The sequence below is a fragment of the Epinephelus fuscoguttatus genome, linkage group LG9 (assembly GCF_011397635.1).
Source record: "Epinephelus fuscoguttatus linkage group LG9, E.fuscoguttatus.final_Chr_v1".
In the NCBI taxonomy this organism is placed as follows: domain Eukaryota; kingdom Metazoa; phylum Chordata; class Actinopteri; order Perciformes; family Serranidae; genus Epinephelus; species Epinephelus fuscoguttatus.
The window spans coordinates 10,127,005-10,147,063 of record NC_064760.1 but is presented as its reverse complement, the minus strand read 5'-3'; the positions used below and the strand labels follow the sequence as shown (position 1 = coordinate 10,147,063).

The following is a 20,059-nucleotide window of genomic DNA, read 5'->3' as shown; positions in this document are numbered from 1 at the left end:
ACTACATTGTGACAAGTGTGAGAGGGTTATTCACGGTATGGTTGTTCTAAGTGACGGGTTTAGAAGCTTAACAAATGTTTTGGGGCAGTTGGGGTAATAAGATTAAAGTACGACGAACGGCAATAGACAGACTTGCCAAAAAGCACATTATAGTAAAGAAACAGATGAAGCGAGTGACTCGTTGACTCCGGGTCACGTGATGCCCTGTAATCCAATAGGAGTTCAAAACGGGAGAAATACAGTTTAACAAAGTTACAATACATAAAACAGTGTTTATTATTTCATATATATCATCACTTAGAAGGCTGATCATGACAGGAATCCTCTGCGGATTATAAAATAATGTAGTGTCTCTGTTTTTTAAAACAAAATGGCGCTCGACAGTCAATAATAGACATAAAACCTGACTGCAGTTAGTAGCCTACACATTAAAACACACACAGAGATACACAGATGGGCTACTTTGAGTGGGCATACCAAAACTCTGAGGCACAACCAAATAAAATAGGCCTTTCCTAAAAATCTTCTTCAACACAACTGAGCTGTGGCACCCTCTGCTGGATAAAACGGCAGACATGTGCAGTAGCTGTTAATAAAATGTATTTAAAATACATTATTCAAGTTTTGGACGTATTGTCCGACTTATTAACTGCGTAGGTTCTGATTGTGACTAACGAAACAACAGAAAATCCTGACGTTAGACGACAGTTAACGTTACCACTTCACTGTAATTTAAATCTAACTGAGCCGAAGTACATGTAAACACACAGTAATAGGTTAAATATTGGTAAATATTGTGGATTCGTCCATACAGTTGTATCTATATCTAAGTATCTATTTTCTTATTTTTGTAGCCTTTTCTCGGGCCTACCGGTTACTCGAAATCCTCGCCAACGACTCACATAAAGCTACAACCACGGCGCCGACGCCATTAACAACTCTATGACCCGTTTAGCCTGGTGACGCCAATAGTATGTCTCTGCAGACCCGGAGACTGCAGATTCACACCCGCAGTTCTGGACCCGCAATTCTAGACCCCTTGTTTTTCGTCCCCTACTGGACGGCTGTTTAACTGCAACTAAATCAGCATCTCACCCAAACACCACTGTTTGAAAGAAGTTGGACTTTTAATGCTTTACTACAATTTACAGTTTTAAAATTTTATTACACCCGAATAAAAATACCAAGATTTAATTGTTAATTTATGTCTGGGTGCTGTTCTGCATCATTATTGTTTGCTGGTTGTTCTGTATGGTTTGATCCAACTATTTTAGTTCTTCATTTCTTAATATTCATCAGACTGCTCTGACTGACACGCCAAAAACTTGCACTGCATTGATCAAACCCGCTACAACATATAATACGAAGTGTCTGGTCTTGGGTGTCCAGTGCTCACTTTTGTTGTGGGAATTTGAAACAAAGGCTGTGAAATACTGAAATGGTTTGAAATGTTTTATTGTGTGCAGTGGTTACATCACACATCAGGGAGATCTGCAGAGAAAAAAAAGAAATCAAACATATCACAAAATTGAAAACAGAAACTCTTAAAAAAAATAAATAAATAACTATCACAGCCTACACTGAAATACTGAAGATTCTGGAGCACAGCAAATACATTATTATATCAACATATTAACAATAGTGCCCCTTCCTTCCTCATCTGCCTTTCGATCCTCCACAAAACTCCTCCACTTCACTGTGGTTTCCCCTTTCTGGATTGCTATGTGCACCTTAAAAAGAGAGTCCCTAATTAGTCAAAGTTAAGATTTTTCAACCGTTTTACACACATAAACAAGGCCAAAACCTAATAATAGACAAAAATACATTTCTGATCATCTGCGCTGGATGAGCTTAATTTCTATCCACAAAATCTCTATTATATGCTATAGAGTAATATCAGTGTAGTGATATAATGAATACAATATGAATACAAAATTAACTTCTAGCATAAAGTACACTAATTGCCAATATGTAAACAGTTTCATGCTTGTATGAAAACGTAAGCCTATACACGTTTTTCTCATATCATCCACTTCAATGCTTTAATCATTTATTCATGTTTAATTTAAAGCACATGCTAAAATTATTCGTCATCGCGCTTCGGTTTCATGAAACAAAATGTGCAGGTCAAACAGTTCATTGCTAACAAGCTAAACTATTACCTACTACTTTAACCCATATTTGACGTGCCTTTCAGACTATCGTGGTAAAGACAGTCATATCATTTTAATATGATTCACATTCAGTACTCACACTCGGATCGTCGTCGGCCATATTCAATAGTTGTAATAGTATGTTGGCTTCCAATGAAATAGAGGGCGCTGTCGCGAAATACAAGGGGTCTAGAACTGCGGGTCCAGATCTGCAGGTCTGAATCTGCGGTCTCCAGGTCTGCAGACACACCCTCCTCTGGTGACGCGAGACTAACTTTAGTATGACAGAAGTCATGACAAGAAAGATGTGGCGCTGTAAGTTTACTTGCGCTAAGACATCCTGATATCAAAAACATGTCCTTACATCGAGGTTAAAATGAAAAGAAAACATCTCCGAGGTCTCGGTGGTCTGTTATAGTGCGGTCAACGGTCGTGTGCCAGATAAACTATCGCGATGTGTGGTTTACGGTTCTGCGCATGCGTACAGTGTAAGCTATACGGGCTTTGTCCGAAATCACGCACTACTCACTTGTCTACTGTAGTGAGTTCGCCATTTTGTAGTGCTGTCCAGTGTATAGTGGGAATTAGTATACCCTGCATAGTGGACTCAAAGTATCCCACAATCCACCGATGGTCACTCACCAAGCAATATATACCCATCATGCATCGCGGCCAAGAAACGGACGGACGCCGAGAGGACAGAAAGCATCTCGACTACAACCTGTTGTACATGTTTAACTGATAATGACATGTTTAAGTTTGTCTGCCAGTTTTTAATCATGTAATAAACTGTTGATTAAATGTATAGTCGTTGGTCCCCGAAGAGATAAAAACTAGCTCTGATTTGTATCGTATTAGCGTAATGCATAACGTTGCACAATAAATGCATAAGAAATTACACGAGTGATTGGTAAAACAAACTCAAAAACAATAAAAGTTATATGGAAATTTACTCAGTGACGGAACAAAATTGTCCCTTAATTTTTTGAGCTAAGAGGAACTCTTATGCCAGGGGTCAGCAACTTTTATGACCAAAAACAATATATTTTAAAAAATCTGCCTGGAGTCTTAAAACACATTTGAGCATCATAATGAAGATAACACACACTTGGGCGGTGAGAGCAAATTTTGTTATTTGTCTTCAAGACTTTTACTGTTTTTTAATTTTGAATCCATAGCTAGTTTGGGGACTCAAGACTAGCCACTGCTATTAAGGTTTGGCAAAACTTAGAGGAAAAGGCACCAGGCTGTAGACGTACATTTTAGTTGACAAAATTTTAAAACATTTTTATTTGGTGTATAGGTTTCACATTTTTACCACTGGAGAATGGGGTAATTTCTTTAGGCCTACAACAATGATAAATGGCGATTAAAATGTAAATAAATAAATAAATAAATAACTGTTATTCGTTTCCATATATGGTTTTGTCAAAGCCACATGGAGCCACAGGAGAGGGGCTGAAGAGCGCTAGTGGCTCTGGTGGCGAAGGTTGCCTCCCCCCGTCTTGTGTCAACGATAAAAATCATTCAAATAAGGGCTACATATTCGACTGCATCTATGTGATTAATTTGTGCATGATAATAATAAGGAACCTGAACATGTTCATCGACACACAGCCACTGATCCAACCCAAATTCAAAAAGAAAAAAAAAAATCCAACTAATTTTCTCTGTTCTTGTTTACCTTTAACTTATGTGTCTCCTCGCTATCTTCTCCATCATAAACCTATTTTAAGTTAACGCCATGCAGCATCAGCAGCCAGTGCTACCTCTAACCTGCTCTGCAACACGCAATAATTTCCTGAAAATGTACAGTCTAGTCATCAGATGAAAATGTTGGCATTCTACGTTTCTGCAAACCACGAATATATCACATTTGTACGTTTCATACATAGCTTAACAGCATTTCTGAAGTGGTGTAGTTCTGATTATGTGCACATGAGCTGACTTTTTTGATGTGATGTTTTTTGGAAGGTGAGGAAATCGTTGGTGGCGTGACATTTAAGCAAGCTGCAGACCACTGTTGGAGACAAACAAGTACAACACCCGCTGTTAGACATCACTGCATTTCTAGCAGCATTTGTGCTACAGAAAGCGGGTGTTTTTTAGCTAACCGTTGCTGCCTTTCCAACAGCGTTTTTGTCACTTAAAGTGTGTGTTGACCAAGTACATTTTGTGCCTAAAGATTAACCACAGTTTTGGTTAAACGAAAGTTTGAGTATAGCCACTACATAATAACGTACAAACGTACAATGCTAGCGTTTATTCTGGTGACTGGGTTGAAATGTAATAACACCTGAAAGTGTAATAAAATAAGCATTTAACTTGATTAAAAATGTAAATAAAAAAAAAAATGATAAGAATAATGTAAGAACTTGATTGATAATGTAATAAAATGTTCTGAATGATATTGTAATAACATTTTTACTGTTAATATAATATCTTATTATTTATTACCAATGATTTCACAGCATATGTCCTTGTACAAAACAAGTGTGCGACTGTGGGCTTCAATAAAACTTGTTTGTGGAAACATTATGTACAAAGTTATTTTTCTTTTTACTGGACATTGATTGTCAGGGTCATTGTAAGTGGTGTCACAAGTGCAAAATGGATAACATCCTCTACTACAGTTAGGTTATAATGATTTATTATTATTACTATACATTGGAAAATCAATGTAGAAACTATTTGTGTTACATAAGCAAGCAGAAAAAAATGTTGGTTTGACTAGTACATTGAATTTCAGACTTGACAAATAAAAGTACTTTATGTCACATGAATTCAAAAAGCATTTGAAAATCCAGTTTTGCAGTCTGAGTGCATAACACAAATAACCTTGATGAATTTCTTGCTGTAAAAGTTATTCTAAAGATAATCATGCCATGGACTGTATAGATAGTCCATTAAAAATAGGGCCTTGTTTGAAAAGATTTTGCCCTGAGTGGAACTCTCCAAAAGGTGGTGAGATGAGGAGAGAAGAACAGTTAGGAATATTAACACTGCACAAAATTATATTTATTTTATAAAACACTGTCTGAGCCATTGAAGCTGAAAGGTGTGAAAAATAAAACTGCTGAAAAGTCAACACTGTACAGAGATTTAAAGACGTTTAATCAAGCTCGACACAGCTCGTTAACAGTCAGGTCCTGCAGCCGCCGTGGGAAGTAGAATGCCATCTGCTGTTAGCTCTGAGTGTCTCTGTGAAACTTGGTGTTGACTCGGAGTGAGTCATCCATCATGTTCTTCCTGGGAGGAAACAAATAGAGACGGTGGAGGAAATTAATCAGGCACAATTCAACTGACATTAACGACTGACATGTGTACCTACAGGGTGTGTTGTTTTAATTTGTTTAATGTTCTCTCACATATTGAACTTACTTGACAGTTAGTTGTTGCCTTCACAATGTCTCCAAAGGTTATACAACCTTCTGACTTGGTTTGAGAGTGTATGGATTTCAGTATGTTCTTTTACTGCTTAAAGAAAGTCATTCTTTTTTGTTTTGAAGCTCCCATATGTTTAGTTTCATGATTTAAATTAGGAGAATCTGTTTTACAACTTTGTGCAGTTCAGAAAAAAATATAATTGAATAAATTAGCAGACTTTAGAGACCCTATTTAAACAATCTATAGCAGATGGTCTGAAGCCTATGCTCACTAGCTGTCCCTAGATCAAGGCTGGTAACTAAAGGTGACCAGGCCTTTGCCATCAAGGCTCTGAAATTCTCTGCCTGGCCAGCACATTTTTAAATCATTGCTTAAAACTAATTTTTATAGGAAAGCTTTCCCTTTAAACGGCCTGATTTGTACTTTTTGATTTGTAACTTTGTAACTGTACACACTATTTTTCTTGGCTCTTAACAATCTTTTAAAATATTGTATTGTTATTGTTGTCTTATTGTCATGCACTTTGTGAAGCACTTTGTAACCTTTCTTTATATACATGTTATACAAATAAAATTATTGTTATTTATTACTATAAAGGGCATGGCACAAGTGCATTTAGGGTGTGCCCATCTCCTCTTTTGCCTGTCAAATGTTACATTATCTGGACGCAAAGTAAGGCGAGACTGGTTGGCTTGAATCCCTTTCTTGTCCGTGGTTATGAGGGTGATTTGTTGTGTTCTGCACTCTGCATTTTAACATGCTGCTTGCTGTGTTTGCATAGCATGTGAGACATTCACAAATTCTCTTTAAAAATAGATGTTCTTTTTGTTTTCTTCCCTGCTCCATCAGACCATATCTGAGCCCTGTTAGTACTTCCTAACACATGTTATCTTTGCAGTATCTCTTCTTTTTCTCTGGTAGCCTGACCTTTAAAAAAGAATGTATAGCTTGGACTTTATCAAAGCTTTCCAACATATATAGTTGTTATGCCTCTGCACCAGCCATAGCAGTGGCTGGAGGCACTATGTGTTAGGGTTGTCTGTCCATTTGTTCCATTCTTGTGACCACAATATCTCAAGAATGCCTTTAGGGAATTCCTTCAAATTTGGCACAAATGTCCACTTAGACCAGAGGTGTCAAACATATGGCCCCAAAGGCCAGAACTGGCCCACCAAAGGGTCCAATGCAGCCCACTGATGACTTTGCACACCTAATGTTGATGCACCTGTGAAGGCTAAGAGGTGCCAGGTTTCAGGAATAATTTAAACAGTGAGTAGATACTTCATGTAAAATGCAGCCTTAACAAAAAAAATTGTGCCCATTTGATAAACGTGATGACAAATTCACACTCACATAACACTTTGTCAGAGCTTTCATTTCATATAGACAGTTCCTTACGTAATCTTGAAACCTGACTCAAACACAACCAGAAGTGACATCCTAGCCTCTGTAAGCTCGCCTGTCTGCTCTCTGCTCGGCTATAGCCTGTCACAATATTTTTGTGTCTCCATGGTTAATGTGTTGTTTCACTACTGGCATCACTGTCTTGTCAGCGACAGCTTCTTCCTTGTATGGTTATACCATTTGGTTCACTCCCCATACTGTATTTTGAGTCTTTTTGTGGTTTTCTTGCTTTTGTCACATGGTTGATTGGGCTCTTTCAAACCGGCTTTTGGCTAACACTGAGACAGTGACATAGATTAATGTGCACTTCCCAGCAACAAAATAAACTCCATAACCTCACAGTGGTCCCATGAGGCTGTTATAGTCATTAGAGACCAGAAGACAAAATTACTGAATGAATGAAAAATGGAGAGTGACAAATTAAAGGAAAAACCATGATAGTAAAATGTATTAGTAAGATGTTGGGCTGTCACAGGACCACCACAACAGCTTCAATGCACCTGAGCATGGATTCTTAAAGTCTCTGGGACTCTACAGGACAGATGCAACAAAGGCTGTAGCTTAAGTAACACTGAGCATACAGGTCATGTCTTGAATATATCTGAAAGAGGAGTTAACATTTTAAATTATCTGTAGTACATTTTTTATAGTGTATGCTTTTCATTTCCTCTAGACTACTATTGTAAGACAGCAAGACTTGTGCAGCTCCTGAGTCCGAGACAAAATATATCGCATCGTACCGTATCGTCCACATGTTATTTTCAAATGAATACCTTCAAATTTGACTGTCTTTGGCAATTAACAAATTAACAACAAACTGATTGGTTGTGTGGTTAATCCAAAATGTATTTGATGTTTGAAGGGTTATGTTCTGCTGCAGTATTTCTCAAATTCTAGCTGCAGCTGCTTGATGCATTATAAAAGATATTCTCTCTTTTGGTGTTTTTAACATGGTGGTGGCTCGAGCTGCAATAATTAATCAGTTGTCAACTATTCAACTGAGCACCAACTAAGTTGATAATTATTGAATCGGTGTAAGTGGTTTGTTTCTTAAAAAAAAGTCAAAATTATCTGCCTCCAGCTTTGTAAATGTGAACATTTTCTGGTGTCTTTACTCCTCTGTGATGGCAAACTAAATATTTTTATGTTGTGGATAAAACAAGACATTTGAGGCTTTGGGAAGCACACACTGACATTTTATAGACTAAACAACTAATTTATCACTTGAGAAAATAATAAACAGACTAATCCTTTGGAACCTGAAGCTTGAAACCATCAGTTTTCTTGTGCTGCTTGTATTTCAACCTTTGAAGTCTGAGCAAATTGGTGCGATTTCTTTCAAAAACATGGGTAAAAAAATTGCAAAAATTTTATAAAATAATTATTTAAAAAAATAGGGAAAAATGAAAAAAATGAATTATTATTACATCATTAAAATCATTATGCAGAATTATTGTAATTTTTAAGCACTTTCCCTTGTTTGTTTTCAGCATCTCTTTTTTAACTAATTTTCTTGTTTTTAATTTTCTTTTTTTACTAATTTCTCACAAATTTTTGTGGGTCATTTCTTCTTTTGTTGCTCATTGCTCAGGTTTCAACACTGAAAGCTGCAGCCCTATTGGTGAAGAGTGCAATCTGGTGACTGAAGTTTATTAATTATATAATTTTGATGTATCTTATGCAGTTCATTAACCCCCTGTGCCCTGCATGGAGGCACCTGCATTTGTTATATTTCTCTACTCATTCATTGAGCTTTTTGCTTTAAGTTTTCCCCCATCAGTTCTTTCTATTCCTTGATATAAAAACATGGATATTCAATCATCACTCATGAGCAATATCTGTATCTGTATATATTAACTGCGAAATTTCTACACTGATAGATGCAATAATGTAAATTATGCTACTCAGTCTGTCTATTTATTATTATATCTTGATTTTATTACTGCTTACAATCAATCACTCAGGTGCAATATCAGTACTGTTAAACTGTGCAGTATCTATACTTCTATCAGTCAATAATGTGAAATCACTTTCATTCTGTCTCTTATTATTATAAGAGACAGATTATATTCTGCTTCTTTTTGATGCTTCCTTATTATATTGCTTTGTCTTTTTATACCATTTGCTTGTGTGTTTTTTTTCTACTGATGCTTCCTTTTTGCACTCTCCCTTTGTTGCTGTGATGTTGCAAATGTATGTGGGATGAATAAGGGATTATCTTTCGTTATCTTAAATCCTTATCACAAAGATTTGTAAGGTTTGGTCTGAGGATGGTGCCAGAGGAAAGGCTATGTTGTTACCAGTATTAAAAGGGTTTATCCTTTGTACCGTGGCCTATTTGGGACATCTCAAACTCAGCTCATCAGGATCAGCTAAGCTAAACAGAGCCACAACCTCCTACTGAGTTTCTATTGCATCAAGTGTTGTTGAACAAAATATAAGGTCCCATTGGGAATGAAATGTTCATCACATACTCACAGTTACATCATGTTTAAGGAGTAGTTGGTCATTAATAATGTGTTATTTCAGGAAACTGTTAATAAGGTCAAAGATAAAATTGTTTTGGTTAGTATTTGTGTCAGTGGTGTGTCTGGGTCTGTGTGGCTGATTGCTTATCTACAGCTTGAGGCGGTGTGTGTTCCTGCAAAAGTGGAAGTGTTGCATTATGGATGGGGGACCCAGATAACCTACAATGCAGTCACTCAGCACTGTGCAAACCTGAGATGTTCTCACTTATCCATTTGACACTACACACACACACACACACGTAATACGATTCTGAATCAACGTGTCCAACGTGAGGGTTGCAAATACTGTCTTACTGTTTGTTCTGGAACCTCTGAGTCACTCTGTCCTCCAACGCTGTCCGTATATCCGTCTTCTGTCAGAGGAGGACTCAGTTCAGCTTTTTTCTTTCATTTATACAGGATGAAGTCAATATTTATGATGTCTTGGCTCAACGCTTACCAAACAAAACTATTTATTACCCAACAAATTGTGTATTATGTTTACCTAACAAAATATTAAAAAATATAAGATGAACAAAATTCAAAAAATCTGATCCAGGCTGAACAAACTGTGCTTCTGTTTATCCCAAAACTGATGAAACCCCTGCATATTGCATCATATCCAACCAAATCTTGGAGTCATGCTTAGTGTAACCTTGTGGCACAATAGCTGAAGGATAATACTTCTACATCCTCATTTGCATAAGACGCACACAGTGGATTTTAGCCGTACCTTAATTTGCATGTTGCTGAGCAGCACCCCGCTGTTCAACAGCTGGTTACACTGCCAGCCCCAGCCAACCTCCCCTACCCAGCTCTGTCTGTGCAAAGGAGGAGGTGCATGTGGTGTGGCTTGGCACAAGTAACCGAGGTCACCTGTGGCCTCAGGTGATGAGGCGCCTGCACCGATGTACCGGGGGAAATAATTTGATCTCGGCCGGTAGTCTCCGATTCCATCTGGGCCTTGTTAGAGTCAGTGGACATGTGAGAAAGGAAGATAAACAAATACCCAAATGGACCTGAATCCTTCACTGGCAACTAAGATTCTACAGGCACAGGTGTATAAAGAAGTTAATAAGATGAAAAAAAGAAACTAATAGATATGTTAAACATTCAGCCCAGGGTGATTTGTTACAACTAATTATCTTTCAAGAGACAAGGTAAAGGAGCGATGTCTTTCAGAACATGTATTCTCCTCCTTTTAAAGAATTCAGTAACAGTTACATGAAGGCATGGGTGGATTATGAGATAATGGGCCCCTGGGCAATGATATGCAAACGGCCCCACCACCTCTCCTACACAGGAGCAAGACATGCAGACTTTGTGGTGGTTTTATATCTCTTTGTGGTTGTTTTGTGTCCCTTTGGAGTTATTTTGCATCTCTCTGTAGTTATTTTGTGACTCTTCGGGGTACCTTTGTGTTTTTTAGGTTGTTTTATATCTCTCTGTGGTCATTTTGTGCCTCTTTGGGGTAACTTTGTGTCTTTTTTGAGTTGTTCTGCCTCTCTTTGTGGTCATTTTGTGACTCTTTGGGGTAACTTTGTGTCTTTTCTGAGTTGTTTTGCCCCCCTTTGTGGTCATTTTGTGCTTCTTTGGGGTACCTTTGTGTCTTTTTACATTGTTTTATATCTCTTTGTGGTCATTTTGTGACTCTTTGGGGTAACTTTGTGTCTTTTTTGAGTTGTTTTGCCCCTCTTTGTGGTCATTTTGTGACTCTCTGGGGTACCTTTGTGTCTTTTTACATTGTTTCATATCTATTTGTGGTCATTTTGTGCTTCTTTGGGGTAATTTTGTGTCTCTTTAGGTTGTTTTATATCTCCTAGTGGTCGTTTTGTGCTTCTTTGGGGTAATTCTGTGGGGGTTTTTTTGTGCTGTTTTATGTCTCTATGTCATTATTTTGCATCTCTGAAGTCATTTTGTGCTTCTTTGGGGTAACTTTGAGTCTTTAGGTTGTTTTTTTTTATCTCTTTGTGGTCATTTCGTGCCTCTTTGGGGTACTTTTGAGTCTTTTTTTTAGTTGTTTTGTGTCTCTTTGTAGTAATTTTTGCATCTTGTAGTGGTTTTGTGCCTCTTTGGGGTACTTTTGTGTCTTTTTAGGTTGTTTTATGTCTCTAGTTATTTTGCATCTTGTTGCAGTAGTTTTGTGACTCTTTGGGGTACTTTTGTGTCTTTTTAGGTTGTTTTATGTCTCTAGTTATTTTGCATCTTGTTGCAGTACGTTTTGTGACTCTTTGGGGTACTTTCGTGCCTTTTTTTAGTTGTTTTGTGTCACTTTGTAGTAATTTTGCATCTTGTTGTGGTAACTGTGACTCTTGGGGTTCTTTTGTGTCTTTTTAGGTTGTTTTATATCTCTGGTCGTTTTGCGCCTCTTTGGGGTAACTTTGTCTTTTTAGGTTGTTTTATATCTCTGTAGTTATTTTGCATCTTGTTGCGGTGGTTTTGTGTCACTTTGTAGTAATTTTGCATCTTGTTGTGGTGGTTGTGTGACTCTTTGGGGTACTTTTGTGTCTTTTTAGGTTGTTTTATAGCTCTCTGTGGTCGTTTTGCCCCTCTTTGGGGTAACTTTGTGTCTTTTTAGGTTGTTTTATATCTCGTGGTCATATTGTGCCCCTTTGTGATTGTTTTACTCTTTTTGTAGTTAACTTGTGTCTCTTTGTAGTTCATTTGCATCTTTTGTGGTCATATTGAGTATTTTTCTGGTTGGTTTGTGTTAATGTGAGTGATATTATGCAGGTGAAGGCGAGAGGGTGCTCCGACACTTATGGACCCCTGGGCCTGTGCCCAGTAGGCCTCCTCAATAATCCATTCATGCATAAAAGAAATATATATTAATTATCCTTAGCCAATACATAGTTATTAAATGTTTTAGACTCTTTATGATAATCCCACAGGAAATTGGGTTATAGCAATCGGACAATGTAACTTCCCACCAATTAGCTGCGATAATGACAACACCATATTATACTTTTAGAGCAAATTCTACTTCCAGGATTGCACTTAGTTGAATTACTCAACAGAGGTACACTCAGTGGATGATTAATACATACACATGTAAGCATTAAATTACTTTCTGCTGCTGCTGACAATGTGTCCTGCTGGTGTTGCAGTGTTGCTCTATATGGAATTATGTCTCTACTGCCTCTGGTGCTTTTAAAAATTGTATGTCCTTTTATATTGCATCAGCTTTGCCTCAAGTTTTAGCACTGAATCTAACATTTAATAATCAGTACATAATGTGACTAAAAAAAATCATGTTAAAATAATTTCTCATTGATGTTTTCCAAGAAGTTTTATAAACTGTACATGTACAACATTTTAAAGAAAAAAAAATAATTACCAGAAGGAGTAAATAAAAAGGCAGAGAGTCTCTCTTTGTTTCTCCTACCTGTAAAAATCATCCTCTGTCCGCACTGTGGCTGTCCTGCAGCTGCTTCACTCTTTTGCATCATTTTTTTCCTCCACTGTTATGTTTGCGTTAGTTGCAGGTTAGATACACTGATATAATGGGCCCTCTTGGGTGATAACTTGAGCCCAGCGGTCTGCTCTGTCCATGGGGTCATGCTTGGTTGTCATGCAACCACTGGTTGTCATGGCGTCAGTGGTTGTGTCCTAGTTACATTTTAAAAACAGGGGATGCTCTGCTACTGAAGCATGTTGACTATACATATCACTTTTAATCTGGATTTATCCCACATTACTGAATTAAATCAATCAATATAAAGTCAGAAATAATATCATTATAATACTGTGGTAAAATTACAGTACCTCATTTTATGAACTGCTTTATAAATAGCATAGCATAAACAGCATAACATTTATATTGTTATATTATTTTGGATGTTGTACTTATTATTTATAGGCTACCTGTAGCTACATGCTTAAATACACAGCTGCTTCCATAATTCACTTATATAGTCTAAGGTATCAGAATATGTTATTTATGTATGTATCTATTTATTTCATTCAAGAGTTCTTTGTCTGTTTTCTTATTTAGCCTCTTTGTGAGCTGTTGTAATGCGAGTGTGAATTTCCTCTGAAATCAATGAAGTCTTATATCTTATCTTATCTTAGCACAGCTTATCTTACATATTAACGCCCTATGCAGACATTGGGTGTATTGGTCAGTCCCTGCAGGATCTTGTGGAGTTTTATAGTGATTATTGCAGCCCCAATTAACTGAATTTGGAATGACTTTTCCAAAAAAACAAAGGTCTGTCATAATTGTGCATTAATAGTGAACTACACCTGAAAAAGCAAATTCCTGTGTGAAGTTTGCTTGTAAATTCAGTGCTGCTTTATAGGTGACTCTCACATGATAACATAAAAATGAATTTACATCAACTTAACTCTGCATTTTTTTGTGTTCTTTAACATAATCTGTTAGTTTTGCTGTGGTACATTTATATTTTGTTTATTTTTATTTTTTCTTTGGCAATGAAATGAAAGAGTTATCAAAACAGTACAAAGGGAATTGATCATGTTGAAAAATGGTTTGCCTCAGGGCTTATTGTGACATAAAACTGAAACTGAGAGAGTGAATGAAACAAACTTTATGTATATGTCCTACTGTGCTGAAATTTGGGGAAATGCATACAAAACAAATATAGATCCTCCAATTAAACTTCAGTAAAGAGCCCTCAGAATAATACATGAAGCTGGTTATTGGGAATCTACTTATCAACCTTAAAAGTTCCAGAAATTGTGTCTTTAAAAACATTGGAAATACTTTTTCGAGTTGTGAACAGAAACCTTCCTGTCTGTATTCAATTATTTTAAATTAAGAGATAGAAATTATGCTTTAAGAGGGTTGTTTATTTATGAAACATGTAAGGTTTAATCTAATGTAACATACAGATTTGTTTCAGTTTTGGGAGTCAAACTATAGACTGATTTGAAATCATGTAGCTCTCTGAGTTTAAAAAAGCCTCAAAATGCAAATTGATTACAGATTATAATGTAAAATTATCAAAATGCAAAAGAATTGTGGATTTTTTTTACTTAGTTTTCATTTAGTTTCCATCAACAACAATATAATCTATACATGTTCCTTCTTTTCCAGCTGTATATCACATTTGTACACATTATATTCAGAAATGATCTAAACATAAACATAAAAAGATGACAACACAAATATCCAACGACATACGAACCCATTACTTAGCAAAAGCAAAAGTAATAATTATCCACTTCACATTATAATCACACAAAAAAGTACAGGTGCATAATTTGTACGACAGACAATGACGTACATGTATGTGATATGTGCATAGGAGAAATATAAAAGCAAAAGTCTGGCAGAGCCCTACTGGATGATAAACCTCATCGTATTAATAAAAGCATGGCAGGACTCCAGAATTATTGTGGATTATAATTTAGAGTATAATGTATTTAAACCTTTGAACCCTGAGCAAAGTGGTGCAATTTCTTTAAAAAACATGGGGGAAAAGGCAACGAGCAACTTGTTCAGAAATGTCCCAAAAATTACAAAAAAATTAATTGATTTAGATTTTTTTTTTTTTTTTTTTTAAATAGGGACACTCTTTCCAGGTCATTTCCTTGATTGTTTTAAACACTTTTATTAATTTTTTTTAACTAATTTTCTTGTTTTTATTTTTTTTAGCTTTTCACTCATTTCTTGCTATTTTTTTGGGTCATTTCTTCTTTCGTTGCTTGTTTCCTTCTTCACATGTTTTTTGTTAGTTAATATAGGATAGGCAAAAATAAGCCTGGAGCTTCAGCTTATTCCTTTTTTTTCGGTTATTAATTGTGAGAAAATCCGTGTGGGATAATCTTTGTTTCTCCAGGTGCATGTAACCAAAATAAAAATCATTAATCAATTAATTCATTTCATCCTATCTTAATAATTTGATTAAGGATAACCAGGTTTTTGTAATATTCATGATCACACCCTGCATGTGCGCACCCATCTAAATGTGCATTACCTCATTACGTCACTAGATGGTCCCAAAGCATCACTTTGTCACATTGTCCTCCTCTTCCTATTCCCACTTTTTTCTTTTTTCTTTTTCTTTTTTGTTAAATGGACTCGCCCATGAGCCGCCCCTTGTGAGTGGATCTCCGTCAAGTCAGACGCAGTTTGCAACAGGTAGACAGGAAATGGGGGGATTTGGCCTTCAAAATAAGACAGTAAAATTGACGATTAGGAACAAGCAAAAACAATAGATTAATACAAGCATCAAAGTCTGTGACGCGAAAACAAATAAGCAAATTAATCATGGGAATTAAGTAAAATAGATACTGAGTTAGGGTATATTAATGGTGCGTCGTGATGCATGGAATGATATGGTACAGTTCAGTGCCTGTCGTGTACTGTAACCTATAATTAGCATGTGTCCTTGGGTTTCATTTCGTCTTTATAATGATGCACAGCTAAATCAATGTGGTAAGATATATGTTAATTTCCCACAGACCCCTCCCTGCCTTCATTGTCTCCTTGTATCAACGAACACGCTGGAGTTTTATTTTGAAAGCCGATACCGGAAGTGCGGCCGTTAACTATGGCCGACTTCACCCTGCTGTGTCAGTCACCATGGTGGCATACAACAGAGCACAGCGGCGGCGGACCTATCTCCACTTTTAGACCTATTAAAAATGTTAATATACTGAATTTCCTCAGTGAGTGTACTCGGCTCTACCTCTCATAATGGACGCCAGGTTGTTGTTGACGGGATAGCCGTTAGCCGCTAGCTTACTTTTTTGTGTTTGCTGGGCTCCTGCATGTAATTTCTTTCCGTCGCTAGCAGAATGCTGAAGAGACAAGGAATGGCTTTGATGAACGCTGCCTTGAATAAAGGGACATTTTTCACCATAAAGAAATAACTCCGACGAGACAGTTTGAGCCAAGCTTTTTCCAAGAAGTTTCCTCTCGGCGGGACCCGGTGGTTGGCAGCCGGTTTCGGGCTCGGGCAACAGAAAGACAGACACCCCCGAGGAGACTGCTCGGCTGTCTGGCTCCAGTCGTGGCCTGGCTCCGGGCACTCCCAGCTTATCCGCTAGCATCGGACCACAGGCGACAAGAATAAAGGAAGACACCAAGGGGGGCTTCTTTTGTTTATATCCGTGGAGCTGGATATTCTTAACATTAATTTAGGATAAGGAATTCAGTATCCTCCAGACGGCGTCTTCCAAAACAATGGCGTCTTATGTGGATAACAGCTTTCGGCAGGCTGTGATGATGAATCCGGCTGAAAGGACGCAACAGGTCAGGAGAAATAATTTATTATTCCAGTGCAATCTGCATTTTAAAAGTGCTCTTATCTGCTGTGTTTGCCACTCAGTTGCTTCAGTGTAACATTGCAGCATACTCTACATTGTAACATCATGAAGTGCAACAGAGAAGTGTGTGCAACTGTTGCCATTCAGCTTGTTCCAGTGTTAGGTATGGCTACATCCCGCTAAGCCCTCTATCAGCACAGATAATCAAGGCTACTTAACATAACAGGAGCCTGCAGCCTTGGTGGGAGTCTAACTTAAACCAGCATCTATTTGTGCACCCTGCTTTTACATTCAAGACGTGCATTTTGCAAAAGCTAAACTGAGTTTTGCGTTTTGCAGAAACACATTAAAATAGGGTAGAAAGATGAGGCATATGGAGGCTAATCCTACCCTAGTGTTAGCCTACTAAAACAGATATTATTCCTCTGTATTTTTTAAATTTTCCAGTCATGTTTGGCACACTGAAACACAACTCAATGATTAATGCTTCTATGTTAGGCCCTGCATTATTGTCCCTTAGTTTTTCCCATCTTTGCCATGATTTAGGGCTTCACTGGACCCTCTAATGGTCAAGCTCAGTGCTGTCACTGCACAATATCACCCCAGTATCACCTGATCCATACCAGTAGCCTCCTCTGGGAGGTGAGGAGTTGTATGTCTCCTGCATATGCAAATCCTGTGGGCTGTGGTTATTATCCTCTAGCAACACACACCCAAGCTCACATGGCTTCAGATAATACCAGTTATGCTCTGCAGATTCACGCAATAAATCCAGTTTGGCTGCGAGGATGGCATCTTTTCATTTGCGCACTGCTCCCACTGCAAATGGATGCAGCTTTTACACACAATGGACAATCAATAGGCCACCACTTAAACCAGTGGGGCTACAGTCAGTGGCACCGCCGTCTGCCCGGGGTGTCTGACATTGGGGAAACAATTATGGTGTCATCGACGGCTTGTTAACTGTACAAGCCCAAGGTCTTTACAGCTTTATGCAGGCTGTAATTTGTACAAGTGATAGATGCCATGATGGTTATGGAAACAAAGACTGTTTGGTTGGCATCAGTGGCAGCAATGCTCGTATAAGACTGGAGCATTAGTAGTTTATATTAGGGCTGCAACTAATGGTTGTTTCATTATTGATGAGTCTGGATGTAGTTTTCTGGATTGTTTCATCGTTTTATCCATGAAATAGGAAAATATATCAAAAATGCCTGTGAAGACTTAATTCAGTCCATGATAGTGTCTTCCAACAGTCTAAATCCTTATATTTTTTGTGTTTTTGCTTTGACTGCAGCTATTAATCTTTTATCAAAACATTTGCCAATTAATTTTCTGTCGATCTGTTAATGATTAATCCACAAACTGCTCCTGTTTTGCTCAGCTGTTGTTGTCTTATTTTTGTTCTGCTGCCCACAAAATCAGTGAATTTACTCAGTTTGAATTAGTTGCTGGTAGTTTTGATGATATGGTCCTTTAAATGATAGCTGCCGAGTATTAAAATTGCATTTCAGTGTTGATATGGAAGTGAGAATAATTCAAAGCTGGCCGTCTAACACCTGTGTCATCCTGCTAACCCACCTGAAAGACCTGACATCACATTGGTTTTCAATGCTCCGTCTGAATGCTATTTCTGAGATTTTCCTAACCTGACAAGAATATGTGAGGGGAAATTAAATACTTGGAATTTCTGAGCTGGAAAATAGTCTGATTAAAAGATACCGAGGCTTGGACAGAAATATGTCCTACTTGGAGATTCAGTAAAAGAAACCGACTGGTATGTCTGTGGTCCTTCAACACTGTGGAGCGGCGGTGTGAGCCCATGCTGTGTCAGTATGCAAACATTTCATTCAGGAAGTCTTTGAAGTGATGAAAAATGAATGGAGAGGCGAACTAGAACAGTCTGAACAATGACTAAATGACTGTGTTTGAAAGTAATTTAGTCAGAAGCAAAAGTGTGATGTCCTAACAGGATTTAGAGGTCTTTAGAAACACTGCATCCATGTCACTGCAGTTGCATCACAGAGGAGCCCAGTCCTTTTTCCTGTGATTATTCCGCAGACAAGCGAGGAGACGCGTTTATAATAACTACCAAGTCTTTTCGAATTTAATCTCCATGGTGTAGAATATCATGTGACTGTGTGGTTCTTCTGCTCCGTGCTTTTCAATAGCAGAACCTTCCTCTGCGTTCTTTTCAAGTGTCGAGCGACTGTGGTGGCTGACACACTTTATCCTAATGGTGTTGGCAGGGCCGCTCTGTCAGGATTAGCTAACGGTTAGAGGGATCTGTCTTTATCGCTCAAGACTGACCACAGTGGGATTTGACCCTCCTGCCTTACCCTATTGTCACATGGCAGGTTAAATAACTGACCACTTGACAGCTAGCGTTCACACTGGGTTTTTTAACTGTAACTGGGGGTGCACGAAGTCTTGACAGCGTAAAAAGGAGGTAGTCTGATGGTAGAGAAAGCAGAGGGAGGAGGACACATTTTCTCTCTAACACACTGCTGCACATTTTTGAAGTTGTGATATGAATTAAGATAACACGACATGGCTATTTGATCTCTAATTTCTCCTTCATGTCCAATTTCAGTCGTGTTTTGGCGGGGATTATTACAATCTTTTAACAAAATGGTATTGCAGTGTGGTTCTCAGTAGCACTTGATGGACAAAGATGTTTTGCAGGGTTTGAATTGGGACCCTTCACTTACATGATGCCACACATTCCAGCAAATTCACCCAATCAAGCCTCACATTTGAGCTATTTCTCTTTAAATTTAATCTCAAATGGGCCGTGCCGATGATGGATTCCATCATGTAGACTCAATCAGCTGCGGGTTCATAGGTTTTATCTTTAAAGAGCCTCTCCTCCACTGTCTGCCCTTGGGGATGTCTTTTTATTCTCTGTGCAGATGACTGCAGGAGACCATACCAGGACAGACACATTTATCAGATTTGCAGACGTCGCAATGATGGCGAGTCTGCCTCGGCAAGTGTGGGCCCATATTTAGACACCGCACAGTCATGTGCAGCAAATTCTAAGCTTAAACTTAATTAATGAAAGACATGGCGGTTGAATTTGCAGGATTCCAGGCTATGAAAACACTCTGTCATGAAATAATCTAGTAACTCATCAGTTTGAGAAGCTGCTTCCTTTTCTCTTTACATGTCAGCGTTGATATAATATCTTGAATTTCAACTGCTGGTCAGACAAAACAAGCTGTTTTATTGCAGCTCTTTGGGCTCAGGTAACTTGTGATGGGTGTTGCTACTTATTTTTTGGCTTCCCTATATTGCATGTTCATTATCAAACATGATGCACAGGCTTTGTTTGTGAAAGTGGTGTCTGTGACACGTTTGTTTGTCAGGTCA

The 20,059-nt window shown here is 37.9% G+C and overlaps 2 protein-coding genes across 11 annotated transcripts in view; one reads left to right on the top strand and one right to left on the bottom strand.

Annotated features, from left to right (window-relative positions):
- Positions 1-5,338: 5,338 nt before the first annotated feature.
- Positions 5,339-12,897, bottom strand: LOC125895014 (uncharacterized protein C4orf45). Its single transcript, XM_049586784.1, has 4 exons — positions 12,837-12,897; positions 10,185-10,414; positions 9,767-9,825; positions 5,339-5,402 (listed from the first exon to the last, which is right to left on the bottom strand). The coding sequence occupies exons 1-4, from the start codon at positions 12,895-12,897 to the stop codon at positions 5,339-5,341; spliced, it is 414 nt and encodes a 137-aa protein (XP_049442741.1).
- Positions 12,898-15,988: 3,091 nt separating this feature from the next.
- rapgef2b (Rap guanine nucleotide exchange factor 2b) overlaps positions 15,989-20,059 on the top strand; it is a 151,632-nt gene continuing 147,561 nt past the window's right edge. For all 10 annotated transcript variants that reach the window (XM_049585093.1, XM_049585100.1, XM_049585097.1 and 7 more), the window contains exon 1: positions 15,989-16,673. In XM_049585093.1, the coding sequence (XP_049441050.1) occupies positions 16,605-16,673 (69 nt within the window). In that variant the 5' untranslated portion in view covers positions 15,989-16,604. The remainder of the gene's footprint in view (positions 16,674-20,059) is intronic.

Bases quoted from the DNA above. Each gene is read 5' to 3' on its own strand.
- LOC125895014 (XM_049586784.1), bottom strand. From the start codon at position 12,897: ATGCAAAAGAGTGAAGCAGCTGCAGGACAGCCACAGTGCGGACAGAGG. The intron at 10,415-12,836 runs GTAGGAGAAACA...GACTCTAACAAG, and splicing joins ACAGAGGATGATTTTTACAG to GCCCAGATGGAATCGGAGAC. The intron at 9,826-10,184 runs GTACGGCTAAAA...CTCCTCTGACAG, and splicing joins TCAGCAACATGCAAATTAAG to AAGACGGATATACGGACAGC.